Source organism: Silene latifolia, chromosome 8 (genome assembly GCF_048544455.1).
Source record: "Silene latifolia isolate original U9 population chromosome 8, ASM4854445v1, whole genome shotgun sequence".
Taxonomy (NCBI): Eukaryota; Viridiplantae; Streptophyta; class Magnoliopsida; order Caryophyllales; family Caryophyllaceae; genus Silene; species Silene latifolia.
The window spans coordinates 45,710,437-45,736,562 of NC_133533.1; the positions used below are offsets into that span (position 1 = coordinate 45,710,437).

The 26,126-nt window shown below is 37.4% G+C and overlaps 2 protein-coding genes and 1 long non-coding RNA gene across 3 annotated transcripts; 2 read left to right on the forward strand and 1 right to left on the reverse strand.

The window, feature by feature from the left end:
- The first annotated feature begins 7,225 nt into the window (after positions 1-7,225).
- LOC141594318 (uncharacterized) lies at positions 7,226-8,094 on the forward strand. Its single transcript, XM_074414416.1, has 2 exons — positions 7,226-7,712; positions 7,820-8,094. Exons 1-2 carry the CDS (start codon positions 7,283-7,285, stop codon positions 7,834-7,836), a joined length of 447 nt encoding a protein of 148 aa, XP_074270517.1. The 5' UTR covers positions 7,226-7,282; the 3' UTR covers positions 7,837-8,094.
- Positions 8,095-13,527: 5,433 nt separating this feature from the next.
- LOC141594319 (uncharacterized) lies at positions 13,528-15,374 on the reverse strand. The gene is made up of 3 exons (XR_012522120.1): positions 14,916-15,374; positions 14,735-14,794; positions 13,528-13,625 (listed from the first exon to the last, which is right to left on the reverse strand). It is a non-coding gene; the product is annotated as an uncharacterized LOC141594319 (long non-coding RNA).
- A 2,857-nt stretch (positions 15,375-18,231) lies between these two features.
- Positions 18,232-20,030, forward strand: LOC141596788 (scopoletin glucosyltransferase-like). Its single transcript, XM_074417034.1, has one exon. It carries the CDS (start codon positions 18,419-18,421, stop codon positions 19,874-19,876), a length of 1,458 nt encoding a protein of 485 aa, XP_074273135.1. The 5' UTR covers positions 18,232-18,418; the 3' UTR covers positions 19,877-20,030.
- Positions 20,031-26,126: the final 6,096 nt, after the last annotated feature.

The window sequence follows — 26,126 nt, forward strand, 5'->3', positions numbered from 1 at the left end:
ATAATTCATAGTAACGACTCGAGAATATAGATATGTCAAATGTCGTGCTACAATTGTAAGAATCACTTTAGCATTTTATGACAATATAATAACGAACATATTCAATAAGGAATAACAACACACTTTTATTACCATGTTATAGGTTTTAGGTTCAACTGAAATAATTTAATGCAATGAAAGTAATATGTATGACTATAGGCACACAGACTCATATAAAAGACATTAGTACTCAGATGACATCCTACATGTGTGAACATTTAGACATAATCCTTACTACTATCCATGTGTAAACATTTAAACATAATTATTGTAAATATTCATGCGAGTATATTAGACCAATCAAATTAACATTTAACGCCATCAACTTTACCAAGATATGACAATATAGTTTTATATTTATATATATCCGACCACTATGCAACTATGATGAACACACCAGAGATATTACAACATGCCAAACGTATGTAAAATATGCAAACAACTGGACTCGTATAAAATATTTCACCCTTGATTAAGAATCAATTTAAGCTATTCAATTTTACTCATACTATCATGCCAATAATGTTATCAACTAAACTTTAATTTTATCATTGGTTAAGATACATAACTACTGAACATGCCTGCTACTATCATCATATAAGGACATTATAAATTCACATTACTAAAGCTCATGAATTAATCAAACAACTATATGAAAACTCAACCTAGAACACACATTTTACAAGTCATGATTCACGTTGTAACTTTCAAAGATCACGAATAAATAACCGTTCGATTAAAACTTGATTCCTATCATTTTTATAAAACACGGAGAGTTAAAACACAGGGGAAAAAGAATTAGGTCTAAAGCACAAGAATTCCATTTTTAAAGAATTTCACAACTTAGTTGGTCCAAACAAACATGTGACAGCAATTGGTCCAAAACTTGGGTCAGTTTGCAAAACTTACCGTTTAATATAGAGACATCGAGAATTTCCGTGGTTTATCAATTTGAAAACATATGCGAATATTCGGATCGATGGAGTTGGAATTATGCAAAGATTATTAGTATAATTTAAATGAGGATTTTTACAAAATTGTTGGTCAAAACATCACCGTACAGGAACTTCTTGACCACAGCCCACTAAAATATTTATTACTCCTAATCCGTATATCCTATAAGCATGAAACCAACGCCAAAGGAACATTAACTCACAAGGCTATCTCCCATAAATTTTTCATCCATAGGCAATAAACAGAAAAGAAATGGCAGTAAGGTCAATTAAAGAGTAAAATCAAGCAAAACGAGTTTCAGCACTAAGTCATTCATTTTCTATGTTCCAAACTCTTACAACCATACTATCGATACTAACTCATCCTAACTTAAATCTCACACTGTACTTACGTGAACATCTATCCCATATAATCCCTTCGCATCTCGATCTACTCCGTACATCTAATCACGATTATTATGACTATAAACATGCAATTCAATAGTGTTTCTAATTACTATCACAATACTATACTAGTATGGCTTCGGGATCACATAACCGCATATTACTAAACATAATAGTACTATCAGCACATCATTCAACATCCACCTAGATAAATATCATCAACTCGCAATTATTTTCACGCTCACGACTACCACAACACTTCATTGATTATTAACCTGAATTCGAAAATTTATTTCTCATCTCCACAACATCATATGATCACGTCATCATTCATACAAAATACTTACCGTAGCGTTGTCCTACAGAATGGTTAGAATATATGGGTCTCAAGGTATACATCAACTCGATTATGCAATAATCAATGTATCAATCAGTTAACACTTAGGCAACGATATATGAATTTCATGTTCAACCTCAAGCAACTTTTCTACCCTTTCTCTCATATACACTCAGGGTTTCCGGGTCAACTGAGAGGGCCACTGGTTCGGTGTGAGGGGGCCCCTAACTCATACCTTACCTTAGTGTGCTCCTAACAGTTCTATCCCGAGGTTCATTTTAATTAGACACATCCTAGGTTCATTGGGCTCATTGGTTTAGGCCTGAGGATCGTTCGCTCTGATACCACTTTGTAACACCCCGGTTTATGAAGGAGCCTTTAGCAAGACATTCCCTAATAAACCGGACTGCTACCATCCGGGTTTCCCGAGGTAGTGAATAACAAATTAAACTCCAAGGCAAAATTATATAATTACTTTAACTTAATTATTACAAAACCGCTTTTACGTCAAATTACAAAGAACTAACATAAATAAAAGTGAAAGTCTTCTAGATGATGATCTAGCTACTAAGTCTTCGGATCCAGTGTCTCACGCCCACCAAGCTCCCGTTCTATCTCTTAAACCTGTCAAGTCTGCTCGCCAATATTTGGGTCATCACAGGTGTTCACGAATACACAGGGTCAACCATGAGGTTGAGTAGGGAAAATAATGAAACAACAAAAATATGATATGCATGCTCCTCCGTCACCTCCATCTCCATCTCAACTCATATCTCATATCTCATTTCTCATAACTCATAACCGGAACGCCCACCATACCGATCCCCCAGTAGACTATAGATATCGACCGTAGCCGATCTGTCACTTTCGCACCGAGGACACCAGGGCAAGTCTGCGAACCCGCCGGGCCTTATCACAACATCGTCATCACCACACCACACCACCACAACATCCTCCATCTCCAATGCATATGAATGCTCAAAAGAAATTAATGCAACACAATATATATAAATCAACAACCGATAAATCATAAAATCATCTTTGGTTACCCGATGTTGTGATATCATACTCAATACAATCAATTCAGTCAAACACCTTCCCGTATATGAATCATAACGTAAATCAGCAACCATGAATCAAGTCAACACAATTCAACAACAACGATAATAGGTCAAGTGTATTTCCCTACCTCAAAGTGCCAAAAATCCAATTAAGCGATTCAAGCGATCCGGAAAATAAAGCAACGAATCTGATTATCGATCCTTCACGAATCCGTCACCTAAAACAATTATAATATTTATAATTACTAACTACTAAATATAGAAATCTCCCAAAATAGAAGCTTTCCCGAAATACAATCCCGACACCAAACTTATGCCCAACTGATAACTAAAATAACCCGATTAGTATTTGCCCCAACTTCCCAAAATAGAAAGTTACTAAAGTAGAATTTCTTAGAATGGAAACTTTCCCGATATAGTAGCTTTTTCATTTTAACAAACCCGACTCAAACCGACTTGAATTACTTAATCGCTGGGAACTAAATTGAATAACTACTATGATAAATAAAAGATTACACGAATTATGCGATTAAGAAAACCGAATCAATCATTAATAAAAGTAATCTAGTGACGACAATTAATTTGTTCACTAATAATAATATTAACCCTTTATTTTATAAATGACAAAACCCGACTTATGCACTAATATTAAACACGTTTACCAACTATCACAATGGTTATCGTCCCTACTCAAATTACGAACTTGAAACAATGGTTTGTAACCCATTTCAACTCGGCCCCAACTACCCTTACCCATGACCGGATGCAGCCACCAGCAGTGGCCGCCGCCACTGCCACCGTGGTCCCCCAACTGCCCTGGACCCCACTGGCCCTCACCACCGTGGTCGACTCAGGCAGGTGAGTCTGACCACGGTCACCAACACCACCGGACGCAGACAACAACCCCACAAAACCCCCTTGACCCCTTCTGATTTTACCATCAACCACGGCCCAGACACGACTCCCCATGTGACCCACCACCACCGTGGCCTTGCCTGACACACGGAGGTTCTCACTACCCTGGCACCACCTTGTCGACCTCCCCCTAGTCGACGTTGGCACCACCCAAACCTAACCATCTAAAACCCGTCTGAAAACCATATAAAAACCCGTTTAACTACCCCTGTCGACAACACCTCCTGCCGCCATTTCCACCGCCTATAACCCACCTAACCACTACCAATATGGGCGACTCCAACCACCCATTACGATTACCCCGACACCAACCATCCTTATCCCCTCCCTAAGACATGAAACAACAACCAATCAACTCGACAGAAATGCGAAACCAGAGGAAAGGGTTGAACTCTTACCTTTTCCGCCACCACAACAGCCACCAGGGCCACCCACGGTCGTCGACAAACACCCTAAAGCCTTCCTTGCTACGCCGTCAACACCCATGCTCTCTCTCTCTCTCTCGTTTTGCGTGAAGGTTGAGGTTTCAGCTGATGATGTGAGGGAGGCGGGCTGAGGGAGTGTGCAAAAAGGGAGGCGGGTTGAGGGAGGGTACTATTAGGGTTTAGGGTTAATTGGGCTGGACATGTTAATTGGGCTGAACCTGATATTGGGCCAACTCAAATGGGTCAGCTCACATTTCGAATTCCATATAACCCCGTCTCAATTAACTTACGATAGCTTAACGTAATTATCGACTCAACAATTAACCCGATATAATTAGTAATATAAAATGTATAATAATTAATATATATGAATATCCGTTTAATTAATTATATAAAATACGGGGTATTACAGTCTTCCCCCCTTAAAATGAACTTCGTCCCGAAGTTCGCTCCCGTACTCAAACCTCAGAAGGGTATTGTATATCGTACATACGGACGTCACACATTTCCTATACCGTTAACACACACTTTTGACACATCAGTTAAATATAACAGACACGGAATGTTACAATATGGAGATATGATTATTGAACTGACCAACAGTAAGATTTCCCAAATGGTTATTATTACCTATGCACTGTCAATGTGGAAATTCTCTTAAGGAGTAGTTGTATATTTTATCCTTTGACCTGAGATCATCATTGTAGTTAATAGACTACTTATTTTACTTAGATACCGGACACCTAGTGTGTAAAAATGCTAGTTGAATGGTCATTGGGTATAATTAAGTACCTATGTAATTAGTGGTGAGTCAAGATGGAATCCGTCAACTCAGGGTAATGAGTTTGAACTCTATGTTGTCATTAATCTTATTGGTCATATACAGACCTTGGCCAGGGCATACGAATGTTTTAAGAAAGGAGTTTCTTAAAGTCATTCTTGACCGATAATAATTGACATGTAACATAGTGGTCGTCTCGTGGGGTTTGACAGTCAAACCATACCCTAGGACGATCCGGAGCTAGAACGACGGAGGAAAATAAATACAGTATCCTTTACCAGGTTCGAGTGCAGTGAAGTACAGTGAATATTGGTATTCACGTTATCCGGCCGTCGGGGAGTGTTGTTAGACGCCAACCTCGATTAATAGTTAATGAGATTAATTATTACCGGTTTAGCGATGAACCTATGTGGTCACACACTTACGGTGTGATATTTAACGTTTACAGTTATTTAATTTATTATGAGATGATTAATTAAATAATCTCGACGGCATATTTTTATATTGTCCGCTTACACGGAAATATAGTTAATATCGAAAAGACGTTTGTATGAGAGACAGATCGAAACGAATCAGATTGGCATTAAGATTTACACGTCCTTTTTGATAAACATGATTAATTCAATGTTTATCAAAGTTTTGCTATGTTGCTTCTCACTAATGATTGCTTAGCAAAGTTTTCACGTGAAGAAACTTAATGACCAAGTTATTTTTTACCTATAAATAGCCATGCATTCATGCTCTTTATACGTACAGAAGTAACAAGTTCGGATATCATCTTACTCTTATACTTACACAATAAAGTGAGAAAGTGTTTCTCTATATCCGAGGTCGTCTCAAGGGTTGAAAACGTTAGTCTATCTACCGGTGTGGATACACTAGAGACTCCGTATTTTCGGGGTTGAACCAATTTCTTATCTACACATAAAGTATGTGTACCTTTACTCGGTTTTTTTACAAGTTTTTAAATGCAATAGGTCTGAGAAGGACCGCGTTTTTGTCTTTCGCTGCTACATGTGATGTACCGCGGTCCCTTCAATTGGTATCAGAGCCAATTTTGCATTTAATTGTATATTAAGTCGGGTCTTGTTTTAAGGGTTTGTATGAGAAATATTCTCATTAGTTGCTATTTGCTCAATTGCACTTTAGCAAAATGGACGTTATGCATTTGTTTTAATCCATAATGGGTAGTTACTACTTACTTGTGATATATCAAATATGCATGGAATAACTCTTTCCTTTAAATGATTTGGATTATCATTAAGCATGCATATGTGTTTCACGTTAATACATCAACTTTACATTACGTCCGTATAATCATGATAGTTATTACAAGTGTTAATAACAGTTGATTGTGATTATGTTATGTAGTTGTTACTATTATTTGACGATTATATACGAGATATAATTGTTGCTTGGTTATATACGATATGAACACTTGTGAACACTTATGTTATTCAATTTGTTTGAATAGCATTAAAACTTGACCAATTAAATATTATTGGGTTTTAATTGATAAAATATAAGATATTTTGTCAAAGGTTGCCACTCAGGTTGACAATAAAATTATTTTATTTTGTTTACAAGAAGCGACCTGACAACCAGGGGGCTTGTAGTTCGGAGATATAATAATATTGTCTATTGCGGATGATACAGGGGTGAAGAAAAGTTAACTAATCTTGTACTTTTAGTCTGGACAACCCAAAGGATATGACATTTATTAATTTTCTGTCACTAGAGTGGATAAACTCAACTACACTGATAGGTACAACCTGACAATCAGGGGACTATGTAGTGTAGAGCCTGAAATGATTTTATAAGATAAAATCAGATGAATTTTAATTATGATGAGAAATGACCTAACAACCAGAGGGCTCATGCATGTTTTAAAATTTTTATATAACTTTTTGATGAAGTCCATATCATAATGATGTATGATTATGTTCTTATTTGGATTGTTTTCTTTCAGAATAAGATTTCTCAAAATGGCTGCTATAACACTGCGTGACATACTTGATGCTAAGTTGGGCAATAACAATTTTGATGATTGGTACCGCAACCTGAGAATTGTTCTCATGCATGAAAAGCTAATCGATGTGATCGATAAGCCTGCTAAGATAGAACCCCGTGAGGGAGAAGATGATGCAAATGTATTAGATACATATGCTAAGTACTTGGAGCAAAGTACTACTGCAAAGTGCATTATTTTGGCCTCCATGACTGCTGATTTGCAGAGACAACATAATGACATGAATCCACCATAGATTATTGAACATCTTAAGAAGATGTATGGGTCTCGGTAGTAGGACCGCAAGGTACCGTTATCTAAGTCCTTGTTTGAGTCTAAACTGAAATCTAAGGAGCCAGTGGGTCTCCATGTTCTAAAGATGATTGATCTGATAGAACAGCTTGAGAAGCATGGATGCACTCTTGGTAAAGAGTTATCGCAAGATTTGATCTTGAAATCTCTTAATGATACTTATTCACCGTTCATTGTTAATTTTAATATGAACAAGATGGATTGTGATCTTCATGAATTGCTCAATCTGTTGATCGATTTTGAAAAACAAATCACATCTGGGAAGGTGAATGTATCTGGTTCTGTGAACTTGGTTGGGAGCTCTTCTAAGAGCAAGTGGAAAGGCAAGAAACGGTCTAAGAAAAATCCACTTGCACCCAAGGATGTTGTGAACAAGTCCAAGGGAAAGAAGGTGCAGCTTGACCAGGCGGATACTGAATGTTTCTTCTGTAAAAAGAAAGGTCATTGGAAGAGAGATTGTCCGGAGTACAAAGCTACTCTGAAGGGCAAGAAACAAGGTGAGATATTCGTGAATAATGTTTTCATGATTTCTTTAGCAATTACTGATACTACTAAATGGGTATTGGATACCGGTAGTAGTTTTAACATCTGCAATATGTTGCAGGGTTTAAAGATCAGTAGATGGTTGAAGAAGGGAGAAGTCACCCTACAAGTTGGGAATGGAGCACATGTTGCTGCCATAGCTGTAGGAGAAATTTCTCTTGTAATGCCTACGGGCAAGACAATGTTGATAAAAAGTTGTTATTATGTTCCTAAGTTTGTATCGAATGTAATTTCCATTTCGTCTTTATACAAGTGTGGTTTTCGAACAACTTTTGATAATAATCAATGTTCTGTATTTCATGGTAATGAATTATATGTACATTGTTATTTACAACATGGTCTGTATATCTTACTTGAATTGACAACTTGTCCTATCATGACTATTTATGGCCAAAAGAGGAAGAGAAATAATCAAGAAAATCAAAGTTATCTTTGGCATTGTAGGCTTGGTCATATTGGTGAGAAAAGAGTAAACAAATTACACAAGGCTGGTTGCCTTGGACAGTATAATTATCAATCATATGAAATTTGTGAATCTTGTCTCAAAGGAAAGATGACCAAATCTCCTTTTTCTGGAACTAGAGAGAGCCAGTGAACTTTTAGGACTTATACACAGTTATGTATGTGGACCTATGAAAGTTCAAGCTAAAGGTGGATATTCTTACTTTATAACCTTCACAGACGATATGTCAAGATTTGGATTTATATATCTAATGAGACATAAGTCAGAATCTTTTGAGATGTTCAAAAATTTTCGTAGTGAAGTTGAGAAACAGACTGGTAAGAACATCAAAGCATTGAGATCTGACCGTGGCGTTGAGTATCTCAATGATGAGTTTGTTGATTATTTGAGACAAGATGGGATCTTGTCACAATGGACTTCTCCGGGAACGCCACAACACAATGGTGTTTCTGAAAGGAGAAATCGAACCTTATTAGATATGGTACGATCCACGATGGGGTTCACTGATCTTCCGATCTTCTTGTGGGGATATGCTTTAGAAACTGCTGCATATTTACTGAATAAAGTTCCCACTAAGGCAGTTTCTAAAACTCCATATGAGATATGGAAAGGACGTATGCCCAACCTGAAACATTTGAAGGTTTGGGGTTGTCCGGTTTATGTTAAACGACTGTAGTCAGACAAGCTTGATGCAACGTCTGACAAGTGCAGGTTTGTTGGTTATCCTAAGGAGATAATGGGGTACTATTTTTATCACCCTTCTGAACATAAAGTGGTTGTGGCCAGAACTACAACCTTTTTGGAAAAGGAATTCCTTGAAAAAGGAAGCCATCGTGTAGAAATTGATCTTGATGAGATTCGAGATACCAACGAATCAGCATTAGCTCAAGAGCATGAGATGCAAGTTGAGCAGCCTTTACTTGATATCTTAAAGTTGCCTCCAAGGGTTACAACCTCAAGTGTTGAGATAAATAACGTGGTTAATGAACCAGTTCAAGAACCTAGGCAACAAGAGGATCAAGTTGTACATGAACCTCTTAGAAGATCCACTAGGGAACGTCAGGCACCAGATCGATTGAATCTTATGGTGCAGAATGACGATGATCATATGGATGATATCTCAGTAGTTAATGACGATCCTAAGTGTTTCAAAGAGGCTATGACATGTCCAGACCATGAGAAATGGCTTGAGGCTATGGAATCCGAAATGGAGTCCATGAGAATCAACGAAGTATGGGATTTGGTTGATTACTCTAAGGACGTTAAACCTATTGGATGTAAATGGGTTTTCAAGAAAAAGATTGGAGCGGATGGGAAGGTTGAAACCTATAAAGCTCGTCTTGTTGCTAAGGGGTATAATCAAAAGGAAGGTATTGATTATGAGGAAACTTTTTCTCCCGTAGCAATGCTCAAATCTATTCGGATTCTATTGGCCATAGCTGCATACTATGATTATGAGATATGGCAAATGGATGTGAAAACAGCTTTTCTTAATGGAGAGTTTAAGGAAGAAGTCTATATGACTCAACCTGAGGGTTTCACATTACCATCTGCTCATAATAAAGTACGTAAGTTGCAGCGACCCATTTATGGGTTAAAGCAAGCTTCTCGTAGTTGGAATATTCGCTTTCACACGACAATCAAAAGTTTTGATTTTGTGCGATGTGAAGAGGAGCCATGTGTATACAAGAAGGCTAGTGGGAGTATAGTAATTTTCCTAGTGCTATATGTGGATGACATATTGCTGATAAGAAATGATGTGCCAGCCATGCAAAAGACAAAGATTTGGCTATCTGAACAATTCTCCATGAAGGATATGGGAGAAGCGGTTTATATTCTTGGAATAAGAATCTATAGAGATAGATCCAGTAAGCTGTTAGGGCCCTCCCAATCTTTGTACATTGATACTATCTTAAGGAGATATCGCATGGATAACTCCAAAAGAGGCTATCTGCCGATAGGTACTGGTATATATGTTTCTAGGGAGGATAGTCCTACAACCCCAGAGGAAATAGAACGCATGAGTAGAATTCCATATGCGAATGCAGTGGGAGCTATCATGTATACCATGACATGTACAAGGCCTGATGTGGCCTACGCGCTAGGAGTAGCGAGTAGGTATCAGCGAAATCCTGGTGAGGAACATTGGAAAGTGGTGAAAACCATCCTTAAGTACTTTAGAAGGACTAAGGACCAATTTCTCATTTTTGGAGATTGTGAGCTAAAAGTGTTTGGTTATACTGATGCTAGCTTTGCATCGGATAAAGATGATAGCAAGTCTACCTCTAGTCATGTTTTCACTTTGAATGGTGGAGCTGTGAGTTGGAGGAGTTCCAAACAAGGTACAGTAGCCGACTCAGTAACTGAAGCAAAGTACATAGCCGCATGTGATGCTGCTAAAGAAGCCGTTTGGATAAAAAAGTTCTTAACTGAAGTTGGTGTTGTTCCCTCTGTGGAGGAAGGTGTTCCTCTAATGTGTGACAATACGGGAGCTATTGCACAAGCAAAGGAGTCAAGATCACACCAACGATCCAAACACGTTCTTCGGAAATTTCACCTGATTAGAGAAGTAATTGAACGTGGAGATGTTCAAATTCAAAAGATGGAAGGGAAAGAAAACGTTGCAGATCCTCTCACTAAAGCGCTTGGATCAAAGGAGTTTGACAAGCACAAGTGGAATATAGGATTAAGGTTCATGACCGATTGGCTCTAGGTCAAGTGGGAGATTGTTAGAATTATGCCCCAGAGCAATCGTTAGTTATGTAACATTTTGAACATATTTCATACAATGTAATTATTAATGGAGATTAATAATTAGATGGCATTTTCTTATTATCTCATTATGGTATTAATACGATGATAAGTCCTTGATTAAACCGGTATATTTGACATCATAATGGAGATTATGATAATTAGAGTCGAGTATTATAGAGTTTAATCTAAAAGTGTTCTTGGTCATGTGATTATCAGAATGGGACTATGATAATCCGGATAGACCAATATATTGATAACGGTACTCATGATATGAGTATTAATGGATCTCATTCATTAAGTTATAATATAGATAATGCATATGGAGATATGATTATTGAATCCCGACCAACAAAGTGAGATTTACCAAATGGTTATTATTACCTATGCACTGTCAATGTGGAAATTCTCTTAAGGAGTAGTTGTATATTTTATCCTTTGACCTGAGATCATCATTGTAGTTAATAGACTACTTATTTTACTTAGATACCGGACACCTAGTGTGTAAAAATGCTAGTTGAATGGTCATTGGGTATAATTAAGTACCTATGCAATTAGTGGTGAGTCAAGATGGAATCCGTCAACTCAGGGTAATGAGTTTGAACTCTATGTTGTCATTAATCTTATTGGTCATATAAAGACCTTGGCCAGGGCATACGATTGTTTTAAGAAAGGAGTTTCTTAAAGTCATTCTTGACCGATAATGATTGACATGTAACATAGTGGTCGTCTCGTGGGGTTAGACAGTCAAACCATACCCTAGGACGATCCGGAGTTGGAACGACGGAGGGAAATAAATACAGTATCCTTTACCAGGTTCGAGTACAGTGAAGTACAGTGAATATTGGTATTCACGTTATCCGGCCGTCAGGGAGTGTTGTTAGACGCCAACCTCGATTAATAGTTAATGAGATTAATTATTACCGGTTTAGCGATGAACCTATGTGGTCACACACTTACGGTGTGATATTTAACGTTTACGGTTATTTAATTTATTATGAGATAATTAATTAAATAATCTCGACGACATATTTTTATATTGTCCGTTAACACGGAAATATAGTTAATATCGGAAAAACGTTTGTATGAGAGACGGATCGAAACGAATCAGATTGGCATTATGATTTACACGTCCTTTTTGATAAACATGATTGATTCAATCTTTATCAAAGTTTTGCTACGTGGCTTCTCACTAATGATTGCTTAGCAAAATTTTCACGTGAATAAACTTAATGACCAACTTATTTTTTACCTATACTAGTCAGAAACCCGCGGCTTCGCACGCGGCATTAAACGCTTGTACCGATGACGATACACTGTATCGACGAATTGTAGTGGGAATAATACTAAACTTATTGCGTCCCATGAATACTTGTGGAATATAGCGCTGAAAACGTGATGAATTCACCAACGGTTCACCCTAAACAGTCAGTATAGGGACCTTCTTGTATTTAGACCACTTGATCTCCTTCTTGCTGAAAGGATGGACCTCCACAACTTTGTATGGAATGTTGAAGTAATCCAAGAATGCTGAAATAAAGAGCAAGTGTTGGGATATGCGATTGTTAAATACCATTACTTATTTTCCACAGAAAAATGAACTCATATAAATTGACCGTATATCTACGCTTACAACTATTGCAGTTATCTTGTCTAAAAGATTACTATGTCTTAGAGATGATAGTAGTGAGATAGGGCATACGACAAATCAGTAATATCAAACAAAATTGAGTAGATAAAAGAAGTAGAAAGGATAAACTGCCAAATTTGTCAGCTACAAGACACTAATTAGAGCCAAACAATGAGTTCTATGAAGATACGAGGGCAATAACTGCAAGAGGTAAGATGTAGCCCTATACAGAGGAGGGGGAGCAAGTAGCCCTCTTACAAGCACACAAGAGTTCCAACTCATATCTCACACACTCTTGATATTTGTTTGAATACGAAACAAAGTCACCTACTCTTACCACATACTCCGTATCTGTAGATCATACCAACTATAGACTCAATACAGTAAGAAGTCCATAGATAGTACTCGCTACCACTCAGGTTTGAAACATAAAACTCTGAGGCCCTCAAACATGTAACAACAGCATAATGACAAGCATAATGAAATCTTTTCAACTACGGCAGCAGCATAATGATAAGCATCAACAACATTAGCAATTTGAAAAAAAAGATGTGAAATAATCCAAATCTGAATGACAAAGAAATGGGGATGAGAAAGGAGGCAAATGTGATAGGGACGAGTATATTGGAGACAAAATGAATGAATTAGTGAAAGAAATTCTACTATGTATTTAAAACGGTGTAAGGATGAAGGACCATCTTCCCCTTTCTTTACCAGTTTTCGGTTTTCCCCTGCTTAAACGAAATTGTAAAATTCCTACATTCATAAGGACTAATTTTTTTGGGAGAGGCAACAAAGATAGCAAAAAATAATCTAAACGCATAGATGGACGACACGAAAGCAAAGAATCGACTCCGTGCACCATATAATAAAAATCCCCTTAACTCATCAGTCACTATGTCATTACTTTGCATTTAAATGAAGCTTTGTTCATTACCTCCAATGGTAGTCCTTGAAGTATTGGAGTGCATTTCACAAACTTTGTGGCGTAGATGGTAGTCCCGACATTTCATTTACTAAGATCTGCATTACATCCATCAACCAAGCAATAAACCATCTTTCCACTACTGAGGGTTCGTACCAATTTATACTGAACTTACTAAATCGATAGTATATCACAAAAAATATAAAACTACCATGATGTAAACATTTCGTGTAGAGTTTTTCAGAAGCAATACAAACTACCACTTGAAGCAACTAAATGGTGTAAACAATATAATACATTGTTTAATACACAATAGCGCAGCCAATACCATAAGCTAAACTTACCAGTTTAGCATAGTCATAAGGTAAACAAAAAAGCTAGATAAGCATAAAAAAACCGCATCGACAATTTGTTGTTGGGTTAAATCTTCAACAAATTCACGCAAGTCGGACATTTTAAATATTTGAGAAAGCAGATTTATCCAAAAATTTAAGAATTTTCATCGTTGGGAAGAGCAACTCTGACTGCTTTACTCACATTATTACACCTCTAATCCCAAAAACACCCATGCCACTTTCTAACAAAGCAAATTCGGAGCCTTAAAAATTGGACAATATAAAATACTCCCTCCAATTCACAATAAACCTCCCATTTCATTTTGGCACAAAAATTAAGGAAACACACTACCCCACCATATAATTAAATTTGGACCACACAAATACACTACTTCAAAGAGAACGGAGAAGGTTCTTTGTTTTATTGTTAATGGAAGTCAGAGTTAATCCAATGAATTAAATGATGGTGCTGAAGGGTGTCTAGTCACTGTGGGCTGTGGCCATGTTGGATCCAACTGTAAAACTAATAACAAATGAGCAAAAGCAAGGATGACAACCCTAAAGACTAACCATACTTGCATCAGCAAATTTGGCTCAATCTTTTGGAATTGACAAGTTCTTACAATCCTACTTGTCTACATTCTGTTTCAGCATGTTGTTTAGGTTCGGGATTGACGCCATTTTTTGTTCACAGTTTTCTATCTCGATTACCTAATTAATTGCTGCGATTTCCTATGAGACATATCAGTGTTCACTTGGTATGGCTATAATATAGCAAACTCACTGTATTCACGGCAGCATAAACTACAATTCTACTATAGTGTTTTCGATTTGCAGTTTGGAAAGTAAATAAGAAAGCACAAATGGATTACCTCATATAATAAATCTCTACCAAGAAATACCCATAAAACATGGTAACCCTTCATCAGCGTCTGAAGACAAAGAAGCCCGAAGTGGCACCATCACCCGCGCATCCAGGAAAATAAAGTTAAAAATACGAATAATAGGTTAAAGATGATTATAGGAAGATAATAATAGGATTAAGATAAGAACCTCGTAATCTTCAATATATATAATCACCGCAAAGGATGAGGACCTTCTTCTGAGCTTTGTTCTCCGCCATTGTTGGTCTAATTGTTCTCGAGTTCAATTGTTTGTGCTTATACATAAATTTGAAAGAAGTGACAAAATTAAATTACTATTCTCAGTAATCTGAAATCAATTAAAAGAAAGTTAATGTTTACATAGATAACTAAAAAAAATTAAAAGACCAAAACCTAACCCACCAAGATCATCGACAGTGCTTTTCATCATTCTAGTTTTGAAATCAATCACAGCTGAATGTTTATTTATTTATTTTCATAAAATCCAAATTGTTTATGAATTCATGCATGATTAAGGGATCATCAATAACATTTTTAGGATTGTTTGTAAATTACTCATATAGTAACAACAATTAAAGCATGCAAATCATGAAACAATTAACTAAAAATCAAACACATACATATATATCAACAAAATTTCCAATCAAATCAAACATCATTAACAAAATCAGATCAAAATAAAAATACCATCATGCTGTATGATACAACCCATCTACAAAAAAGTGAGTAATTTCAAAACTTACCCAAATATTCCTTGAAAATTTGATGAAATTTTATTATTTTGATTGTTTTAAGTTACAATTGAAGTGTTCAATTGTATGTAGATGGTAAAGAACAAAATATGTGCCAAGGCGGTGGAGGAAGTAGAAAATAAGAAACAAATAAAATAATAGAGAGTATGTGGCATTGACTGTAAATATATGTACAGTCAAAGGGTATAGGCTGTGCAAAAATATCAAAACCCCCTATTCTCTTTTTATATAAGATATAAGAAATCCAAATTGTTTATGAATTCATGCATGATTAAGGGATCATCAATAACATTTTTAGGATTGTTTGTAAATTACTCATATAGTAACAACAATTAAAGCATGCAAATCATGAAACAATTAACTAAAAATCAAACACATACATATATATCAACAAAATTTCCAATCAAATCAAACATCATTAACAAAATCAGATCAAAATAAAAATACCATCATGCTGTATGATACAACCCATCTACAAAAAAGTGAGTAATTTCAAAACTTACCCAAATATTCCTTGAAAATTTGATGAAATTTTATTATTTTGATTGTTTTAAGTTACAATTGAAGTGTTCAATTGTATGTAGATGGTAAAGAACAAAATATGTGCCAAGGCGGTGGAGGAAGTAGAAAATAAGAAACAAATAAAATAATAGAGAGTATGTGGCATTGACTGTAAATATATGTACAGTCAAAGGGTATAGGCTGTGCAAAAATATCAAAACCCCCTATTCTCTTTTTATATAAGATATAAGAAATAGCCATGCATTCATGCTCTTTATACGTACAGAAGTAACAAGTTCGGATATCATCTTACTCTTATACTTACACAATAAAGTGAGAAAGTGTTTCTCTATATCCGAGGTTGTCTTAAGGGTTGAAAACGTTAGTCTATCTACCGGTGTGGACACACTAGAGACTCCGTATTTTCGGGGTTGAACCAATTTCTTATCTACACATAAAGTATGTGTACCTTTACTCGGTTTTTTTACAAGTTTTTAAATGCAATAAGTCTCAGAAGGACCGCGTTTTTGTCTTTCGCTGCTACATGTGATGTACCGCGGTCCCTTCAGGATTTGCTTACTTTTTCTTGTTCTCACTGAATACTGGGACATGGAGGAGGCTCAATTACTTAGATGGGACGTATTACGGGCGTTCCTTATCTGGTGGCTGTGCCGTGTATATGGGTGATACCATGTACTGGCCTTTCAGAAATCAAAACTCCAGGGCCTAGGTTGGTATCGTTGGTTTTAACTTAGTACATGAACAAATGAACAAGGTTCAGAATGTTCCGTGGCTCTGTAACTACAACATCTTTAAAATGAAAGGGTGTTTGTCATTGTGCTGCAGCAAGGGCAGGAATCTTGATTCAGATATCTGGATGTTGAAGCAGCAAGGCAGTCCAAAAACTTGGTCGAAGTTGTTCTCTATTGATTGCAAAATGACACCTGTTCTTGATTTCACTGAGAATGGCAAGTATTTGGTGCAACATTCAGGGCAACTCAAATTAATTGATCCTAATGAGCATGATAATGATCATTTGACAACTGCGGTTGATTGTGATGACAAGATTTTGGGAACAGGAAGTAAATATGTTGAGAGTCTCATCTCCTTTTAGATCCAAAATACAGGATTTTGTCCTAGTCTGATAATGGTAAGTTCATTTCACTGTAAATGTAAATACAGGATTCTAAGGGAGTATTTGCGCACATTTGTTGAAGCCAGGAGCTGATGTTGGAAACTTTGCTAACATGATTCGGCGATGTTGGAACAATAGGGGAATAAGAGTTGTTTTTGGGGTATGCGGTAATGGCAAATAGGAATTGAATGACTTTGGAGTCGAGTATCTATTTGGCCCGCAATTTATGTTTGGTCAAATATCTAATTATTCGACCAAAATCATTATTTGTGGCATGTATCCGTGATTGGATATATGGCTGAACTTCTCAACTGCGGAATAGGAGTTGTTTTTGGTATATGATGTGTTTAGAAAACAAGGGGTATCACATAGACTTTGAAAAACTTAGCGTGCCTCGTAGAAAAACTCTAAAAATCAGTTATTTTTGCCCTTCTCTCAAACGTCCCTTTACTACTCCCCTCACCAGTTCTAAACATCTTTTATAATGACTCAGTTAGTAAACCACTATCATGTAATTTGATCATTGTTTACAAATATTAGACTTGTTAATTTAATAGGATAGATGAATTAAAACATAAAGTATTTTTGTGCTAGCATACTATCAAATAAGTCTAAGAGAAGCACTTTAGTATTAAATTGGTACAATTTCATTTTATATAAGGATTTAGGTAAATACGGTGCAATTCATTCATTAACAAACACATTTTCATGCTTAAAAATGAGCACTATTTGAGTATTCATTAGCGTCCTCGCTTAAATGGACACTTCACAAATGCTGATGCGCGATTTTAGTAGTCTAATTAAGTACGTGATAATTCAATTTGACGACATACACCTTTTAGCATGTCGCACTCCGTGACGCTTTATCACTAATTAAATTTTAGATGGGGTTTATCTATTGTGCCATTGTTGCTTCTGGCAACACGAAAAGGACCACATTCCACAAATAATGGCAGCAATAATCTAGTGTCCCACACAAAAAGACGACAAACCAGAAAACAAATTACGGGAGCCGTGCCAGTACATAATACATCCAAGCTCTACTTGTGGCGCTCGACTTTCTTTGCTGGTTTCTTTACCAACACCCAAATTTGCATTGCATAGTTATCGTCTTATTGATAATCCAATAAAACTGACACATACAGTGACGCACGTCTGATTCGTGATTATATAAGACCGTCTCACCCAATAACTACGTATAAACTAAACCAACATTCTCCACATACACTGTCTGTATAACCTGTTTTCAAATAAACACTTCTGTAGTTAAGTTGAATTTCATCCATGGGCAGTGAAACTCAAAGGCTTCATGTCGTCCTCTTCCCACTTATGGCTGCCGGTCATATGATCCCAACCTTGGACATTGCTAAGCTTTTCGCGGCTCAGTATGTTAAAACCACCATTGTCACCACCCCTCTAAATGCTCCCTTCTTCATTAACCCTTTACTAAGCTACAAAAACATCGGTCCAACTATTGACGTCGAAATAATTCCATTTCCCTCTAAGGAGGCTGGTCTCCCTGAGGGAGTCGAAAATTTCGACCAGTTCACTTCAGATGAAATGTCCCTTCAATTTCTAAAAGCCACTGAATTACTTCAAGAACCGCTTGTTCAGTTACTAGAGAAATTGAATCCTAAGCCGAGCTGCCTTGTGGCTGATATGCTTCTTCCTTTTGCCACGGATATTGCTGCGAAATTTAATATACCCAGGTTAGTTTTCCATGGTAGTTGTTGCTTTGCACTTTGTGCCATGGACGCTGTCATGAAGTACGAGCCCCATAAAGCGGTTTTGGACGATTATGAAGAATTTGTCATCCCACATCTTCCTCATGAGATTAAGATTACGAAAATGAAGTTAAATGAGGAATTTAGACGCGACAATCCGAATATGGAGTGGGTGCAAGTCTTAGGGCGTGCCTTGGAATCTGAGATTAAGAGCTTTGGTGTTATAGTAAATAGCTTTTACGAGTTGGAACCGGATTATGCTGATTATTACCGGAAAGTTATGGGAAGGAAGGCCTGGCAAATCGGCCCTGTTTCGTTATGTAATCGAGAGAAAGAATCCATGTTCCGAAGAGGGAAGGATTCTTCAATTGATGAGCATGAATGCTTAAAATGGCTTGATTCAAAGGAGGCTCATTCAGTCATTTACATAAGTTTTGGTAGCTTGACCGAAGTCTCACCGGCGCAACTCCATGAAATTGCGAAAGGTCTAGAAGCTTCGGAGCAAAACTTCATATGGGTGGTGAGGAGAAACAAGAATAAGGAAGAAATAGAAGAGTGGATGCCAGAAGGGTTCGAGGAAAGGATACAAGGTAAGGGACTAATTATAAGAGGATGGGCTCCTCAAGTGCTGATTTTAGATCATGAAGCCGTGGGTGGGTTCGTAACTCATTGTGGGTGGAACTCGACTTTAGAAGGGATTTCATGTGGGGTTCCTATGGTTACTTGGCCGGCTTTTGCGGAGCAATTCTATATTGAAAAGTTGGTGACTGAGGTGTTGAAGACGGGCATTGAAGTTGGAGCGAAAGAATGGAATAGAACGGTAGAGTGTAAAGTAAAATGGGAAGAAGTAAAGGAGGTTGTAAGAAGGTTAATGGTTGAAGAAGAAGGCGTGGAGATAAGAAGCAAGGCAAATAAGTTGAAAGAAAAGGCAAGGAAGGCTATTGAGGAAGGGGGCTCATCTTGTTCTGAGTTGTGTTCATTGATTGAGGAATTGAGCAATTATAATTATAATGCTTAAGACTAATGTTCCTTTTAGAAATTAGCTTTGTATTTGTTTTGCCTTTTGAAATTTGGTGATGGTTAAACTGCAAAATTCATTACTATATGCTATTAAAGTAGAGTTAAAAAATTACATATTAACATTGTATAAGATAATCGAATTATTGCCGTCCTATGACTTCTAACTGAAATGTTGGGTTTTGCCAATTTTTTAAAACATTTGAAAATGATTCTGAAAAAATAATTCTTTTGTTAAATAAATACAACATTATCTCGGACCTATAATTGGTTGGGTCAATCGATTGCTAAAAGTAATTGGTAATGAGGATATTTAAATGAGACGCAAATTTAAAAGAAAATTTAAATGAGATTGCAATTATTTTTCGAAAGCATTGAAAAGAGTATCAAATAAATAGCAATAGTAAATCAAAAGCAACTTGTGTATCTGTTTTGTCCATAGTTAGCGTCGGGCTGGAAATACGACCATGGTAGAATAGTATGTGGGTTAACTAGTATCATCCTATTATGATGTTATCGTGATCGTACCTTTGCATGTTTGATTATAATGTAAATAGAAACGAAAATAAAAGTAATGAACAATAAAAGAAAACATGACACGTAGATTTATACGTGACAACTCTTAAATGGGAAAAAACCACGGGCACCAAGACAGGAAAAGATTTCATTATGTTAGGGAGAATATAAGTATGATAATGATAATGCTTGTAATATTATATAAGTACTCTGTAGCTTGTAGTATGTATGTTTGTGTGAGATAATGTAGAATGTGTTGTGTATGGTTTCCATCGAATGTCTTATCTTGTGATGCCTGCTTCTCTTTATATAGCCTTCTTCAAACAGTAGAGTAAACTTCACCATTAAGAGCAAATATTCTCTTTTAATTGCGTCATTAATTGCCTCCTTAATTGCTGTCTTGATTGCTACTTAATTGCATTAATGCCTATTAATGCTCCTTCTATATGACCAAATATTTCTCTTAATTACCATATTTAAGTGGTAATAATCTTATATAATTATCCTTGACTTGATCAAATGTTGACCTTACATTTGACCGTTGTCCCTCCTGCTTAGTGTCAGGCTCGAGCTACCCTGACAATCCTGCCCTGATTGTCAGACCAGGGTTAAACTTGATCCTGAAGATGATGAGGGAGTCTAGGCTAAGCGACTGGTTCAAAACTTGAACTACCCTACCCTGATCGTCAGACCAAGGTAGAATTCTATCCTGTCAGTAGTGGGAAATTGCAGGATTAACAATTGCCCTTTATCTCCTTATTAACGCTGGGTCAGGGCAGTAATGGGGAGATAATCTTATCTTTTCATCTTTAGACAACTTCTCCAGGACGATTCAGCGTGCTTCATCATTAAGAAAACGACTAGTTGCAATAAAACCCTATTTTTACCGTTTATAAGTAACTTCTTCACTTCATGCTTTATTTTTCAACAAAAACCGATTAATTCTCTGAAAATTTTTCGAATTATTCTTTAATCTTCATCGTAAAAACCTAGAAAACACCTAAAACTTTCATCATGGTTATTAAATCCACCAGGGATGTTGTTTCTCCTAGCCCTTCAACGGTTCCTAATCATGTCGAAGCAACTTCTGAAAATGAACCCATCATTCTTGGAGATGCATCCTCTGTTCTACCTGTTGATAGGGTCACCATCTTCAACAAAAAAAATGAGTTTAAGCCGACGAAGGCTCTCGATGAACAACACCATTTCCCCAATCGTCTCAAACCTGTGTTTGAGAAAATTTTGAAGGATAAAGGGATCATTCCCGCTGATTCTGACGTATGGATTGCTGAATATTCTCCCATCAGGGCGGACTGGCTATATATTTATCAGGACCAACTCGGTTGGGCCTGACCTGGCGTATCTCAATTATGATGCATGTATCGCTGGTACGTATTTTGTTCGCTTTTTTCTTCCCTGCAAGATTTGTTAGTAAAAAGACAATAAATATTAAACATGGTATATCTTTTTTGTAGTTGACGATTGGTTGTCCAATATTGATTATACCTCTGAATGGGTAACTACTTTCTTGGAAATTCTTCTCATGGAGAGGTCGTGGCTATTCTGCTGCGGGGTGGAATGTTTTCTTCGTTGTTTGAAGGCTGGAGGCTCCTTCCAGTTCCCTAAGCATGTTAAGACTGTTGGGGCTTTAACTTCTGGCACTAAGACTTTCTTTTCTCTGACATTTTTCGTTTTTGATTTTAATGTGGTGCTTTGTTATATTGCTAATTTAGTTTAATGCGTTCCAGTCACCAGATCTTCTACTAGAATTGTCAATTTCGGCATAGCAGATTTGAATGTCAGTCTTGCCAAAGTCAAGGAGGAAGGTTCACAGGCGGTGGGCATGTCTCCAGTACTGGGACTGATTCTGATAATCTAATTGATCTGAATAATGCCCCCGCCATTCCTTCTAGGTATATTCAACATGTTACCATGTACGTCGGATTCAGTCACGTAGCTTGCGTACAATTGACCTGGCTTGTCTTTGCCCCAGTATATGAATTAGTAATGTTTGGTTCCTGATCAATTGTATTCGCGGAGTGTGTGTGAATCAATGTTCATTTGCTGCGACAAGGCAAGGTAAGACAAGGATTATATAGAAAAAGTATCCTGAGTCGATGAAGGCTAATGTGTTTCGTGAGAAAGAGGAATTATGGTGCTCGGTCAGGCGAGGAATAATTTCTGATCAGTGTTAGTATCTAGCCCTGATGAGAGGGATGTTATTCACAAAAATGTTAAACAATGGTATTTTATCCAACCAAGTAAAATGTCCTTAGTAGAATCATTAATCAGTTTGTACGTTTGCCCTAGGGGAATGTCCCTGTAGAGACAATTTTATGATTTGTTGGTCTTGGTCAGGGAGGTTATCCCTGATAGGATAGATATATATTTTGCTACCTTTGCCCCAGAAGGTAAGGGTTTTATTAATGATATAAAGTTCGTCTTTCAAACTTGCTTTTTTTCAATCCTATCATTCTTTTCAAACTTGTTAACCTGTTTCTTCAAACCTGTTAACCTGTTAAACCTATTTTCTTCAAACCTGTTAACCTATTTTCTTCAAACCTGTTAACCTGTCTAGTGTTTTAATTCGGTGTTAATCTTCAATCATATAAAGTTTTTCTTCCTGTAATGATTGAAGTGGGTGGGATCCGGCTTGACTGGAGGAGATTCGGCATGTCTGGAAGACATTTGGACGTGTCGTCAGGATCTTTCACCTTTTTACCCGTCACAGTGTTGCGTCCAGCCGTTGTAGAGGTGTGCAACAAATAGCTGGGTCAAACAATTATTTCATGCCTGATTGGTCCCGTATTTGCCGTAAAATGATATTCTTGGCTGCATCTCTTGGTTCTTCAATATGTCAGGGTCAAGCTGACATTTTATTCAAAGATATTCAAGCCATAACTACATGGATTTCAGTAGGGATGACTTCTTCACAACCATAAACCAATGAATAAGAAGTTTGGCCAGACAGACATTTGTTTTTTGTATTTGTTTTTTTTACGACCACCTTTTCATTTAATTCAGCTTGATCATTTGTTTTAGGGTAGCAATGCGCCACTTCATGAATGGCTAGGGTGTAGAGATTGGATGTAATAACTTAGACGGTTGATGAATAATCGGAGCATGCTTATGGTAGGCTTCACATTTCGTGTTGTAGTCCAGGCAGTCAGCCCTCAGGGTTAGCCAATAATAACCCGTCTTGAAAACTTTGCCCTTCTTCAAGCGGTACGTGAAATCTCATGTATGGTCTGGCCTTAAATCTTTTAAACAAAGTGTCATTGATGATAAAATAGGTAGAAGCTATAAGTCTAAATTCTCTAGCCATATGCCTGCCCTAAGATAGTATATCTCACAGGAACCAATCATAATAAAGCTTAGTCTATGAATCATTGTCAGTATTTACATCGTTCACTAATTCAGGCTTGTTGATGGCAGGTTCAAGTAAATGCACATTGAGTATTTTATAAAAAAATGTAGGGATAAAATTTGAAACAAGGCTGGCCAGAACATCAGCCTGGGTATTCAAGTGTCTTGGTATTTGTTCAATATCAAATGAATGAAACTTAGCGCAATGTTTTTTTTAACATATTCTAAATATAAAATTATTTTTGTATCCTTTGTTGTATAAGTTCCTTTTATTTTATTAGCAATTAAAAATGAATCAGTTTTTACCTTCAAATTTTGAACACCGAGGTCTATACTTACGTTGAGTCCCGCTATGAGGGCTTCGTACTCAGCCTCATTGTTGGTAGCTTTCAACTCACAACTCACATCATGGGTTATTATGTCCCATTGTGGCGATTTTAGCACTAATCCTAACTCCGTGTCCCGTACATTAGATGCCCCGTTTGTGAACAGTATCCATTCCAAGTGTGAGCTCTTATTCTCTAATTGGTTGACTTCCTTGACCAGACCTAATTTTAGGTTAGGGCTGAAATAAACCACAAAGTCTGCTAAGGCTTGTGATTTGATTGTTGTCCTGCGTTCAAAGGTAATATGATAGGTGCTAAATTGACCGACCATTTGGCCATTCTCGCTTGATAATTCAAAGCTTAGTAGGACATATTTTATGGGTTGGTTGTGTAACACACCCGCACACCGAGATGCCTTACCAAGGACAATCCCGATATATAAAGATGTTACCATCTCGGTCACCCGAGGTAGTAGATCAAATAATGAATAAAAGAATATTTATATTATAATACGTTAAGTCTTTACAACCAAAACTACATAACGAGATACAAAGTGATAACTATGATAGTTACTAAGCTCATGCGACGGAACATCTATTCCGGTAGCGTGGTGACTTGACTCCCTTCCAAGCCCATCAAAAACAGGCCAATCGTACTCGCTAAACCAACTGCTCACCATCCCGAATGGATCACCACGATTTTAAAACACATCACGGGGTCAGTTACTGATTAACAAAAGTAAGACAAGTACAAAAGATAAACGATGACCATTATCCATCTACGGTCTTCCGACATCACGCAGTAACCGACTACACACCAAAGTGTATAGCCCTGCCAGATTACCCATCGCAAGAGATAATCCTCGCCGCAAGTGGGGGACTGCAGCCAATCCCCACCTAAGCCCCGCTCATCAACGAGCGATAACCCTGTCCATTAATGTGCACATCTCCTCCTGTGGCGGGTTCCACAGAGGGCGAAACTAGGGCGAAGCCACTCCCGCAAATAACTCCAATCAGCCGAGGAAGCACCTCGCGGACATCATCAACAACCATCACAACTCCAACACCCAACTCCAACTCCAAGATCAACCGATAATCACAATATCAATTACAACAATCACAATAAAATCTTAAATCAATGAACAGTAAACCGAGTAGGAAAACCCTACCTTATCGCCAAACCATGAAAATGCATCCACAATTAGCCAAGCAAGACTCCGAGACGCATCCTAAAAACGGTAACCATATCATATTACAAGACTACCCCAAAAGCCTACTGAAAAGGACAACAAAACAGCGACTTACCTAGTGACACGGACCGACGGTGACAACAACGACATCCTCACACGCATCCTTCATGTAGAATCCCGTCCCCTTCCATGGTTAAAGTATAGGCTAGATGCGAGTGTAGGGAGAGGTGGGTGATAGGTGTGAGAGAGATACATTAGGGTTAGAGTAAAATGAAACCGTCGAAAAAGAAGTAAGACTTGCGAACTTGCGTTTTATAATAACACTTCAACATCACTCATACTCGGTCGAGTACTCTCATACTCGGCCCAGTGGGCTCTACTCGGTCGAGTGTTCAAACTACTCGACCGAGTAGTCTCTACTAGGTCGAGCCATCGTTCACGTAAGACACTTATCTTCACTTGGCCTCTCACCTATCCCCTCCTAGGGTCTTTCGTGGTCAAATGGTCAGTCAAAAAGGTCCTTAAACATTGTGGGTGTTACAATTTTCCCCCCTTAAAATGAACTTCGTCCTCGAAGTTCAATCCCAAACATCCCAACCGCCAGGACAACCACCTAAGAGAATTTTGATATGACACAAAATATGCACAAGACTCCGACCGCCATAGAACACATAAGATGCACCAGGTTCCGACCACTACAAAGTTCGCGACAACATAGAAGGAAAACATGGACATAGAAAGAAGGTGAAGCACAAAGGAACTATGATTTAACTTTGGTTTATATGAACTATTATATCGCGATATGTTATCTACCCCTCTAAAAAGAAACTTTGTGACACCCCGCGATAACGCAG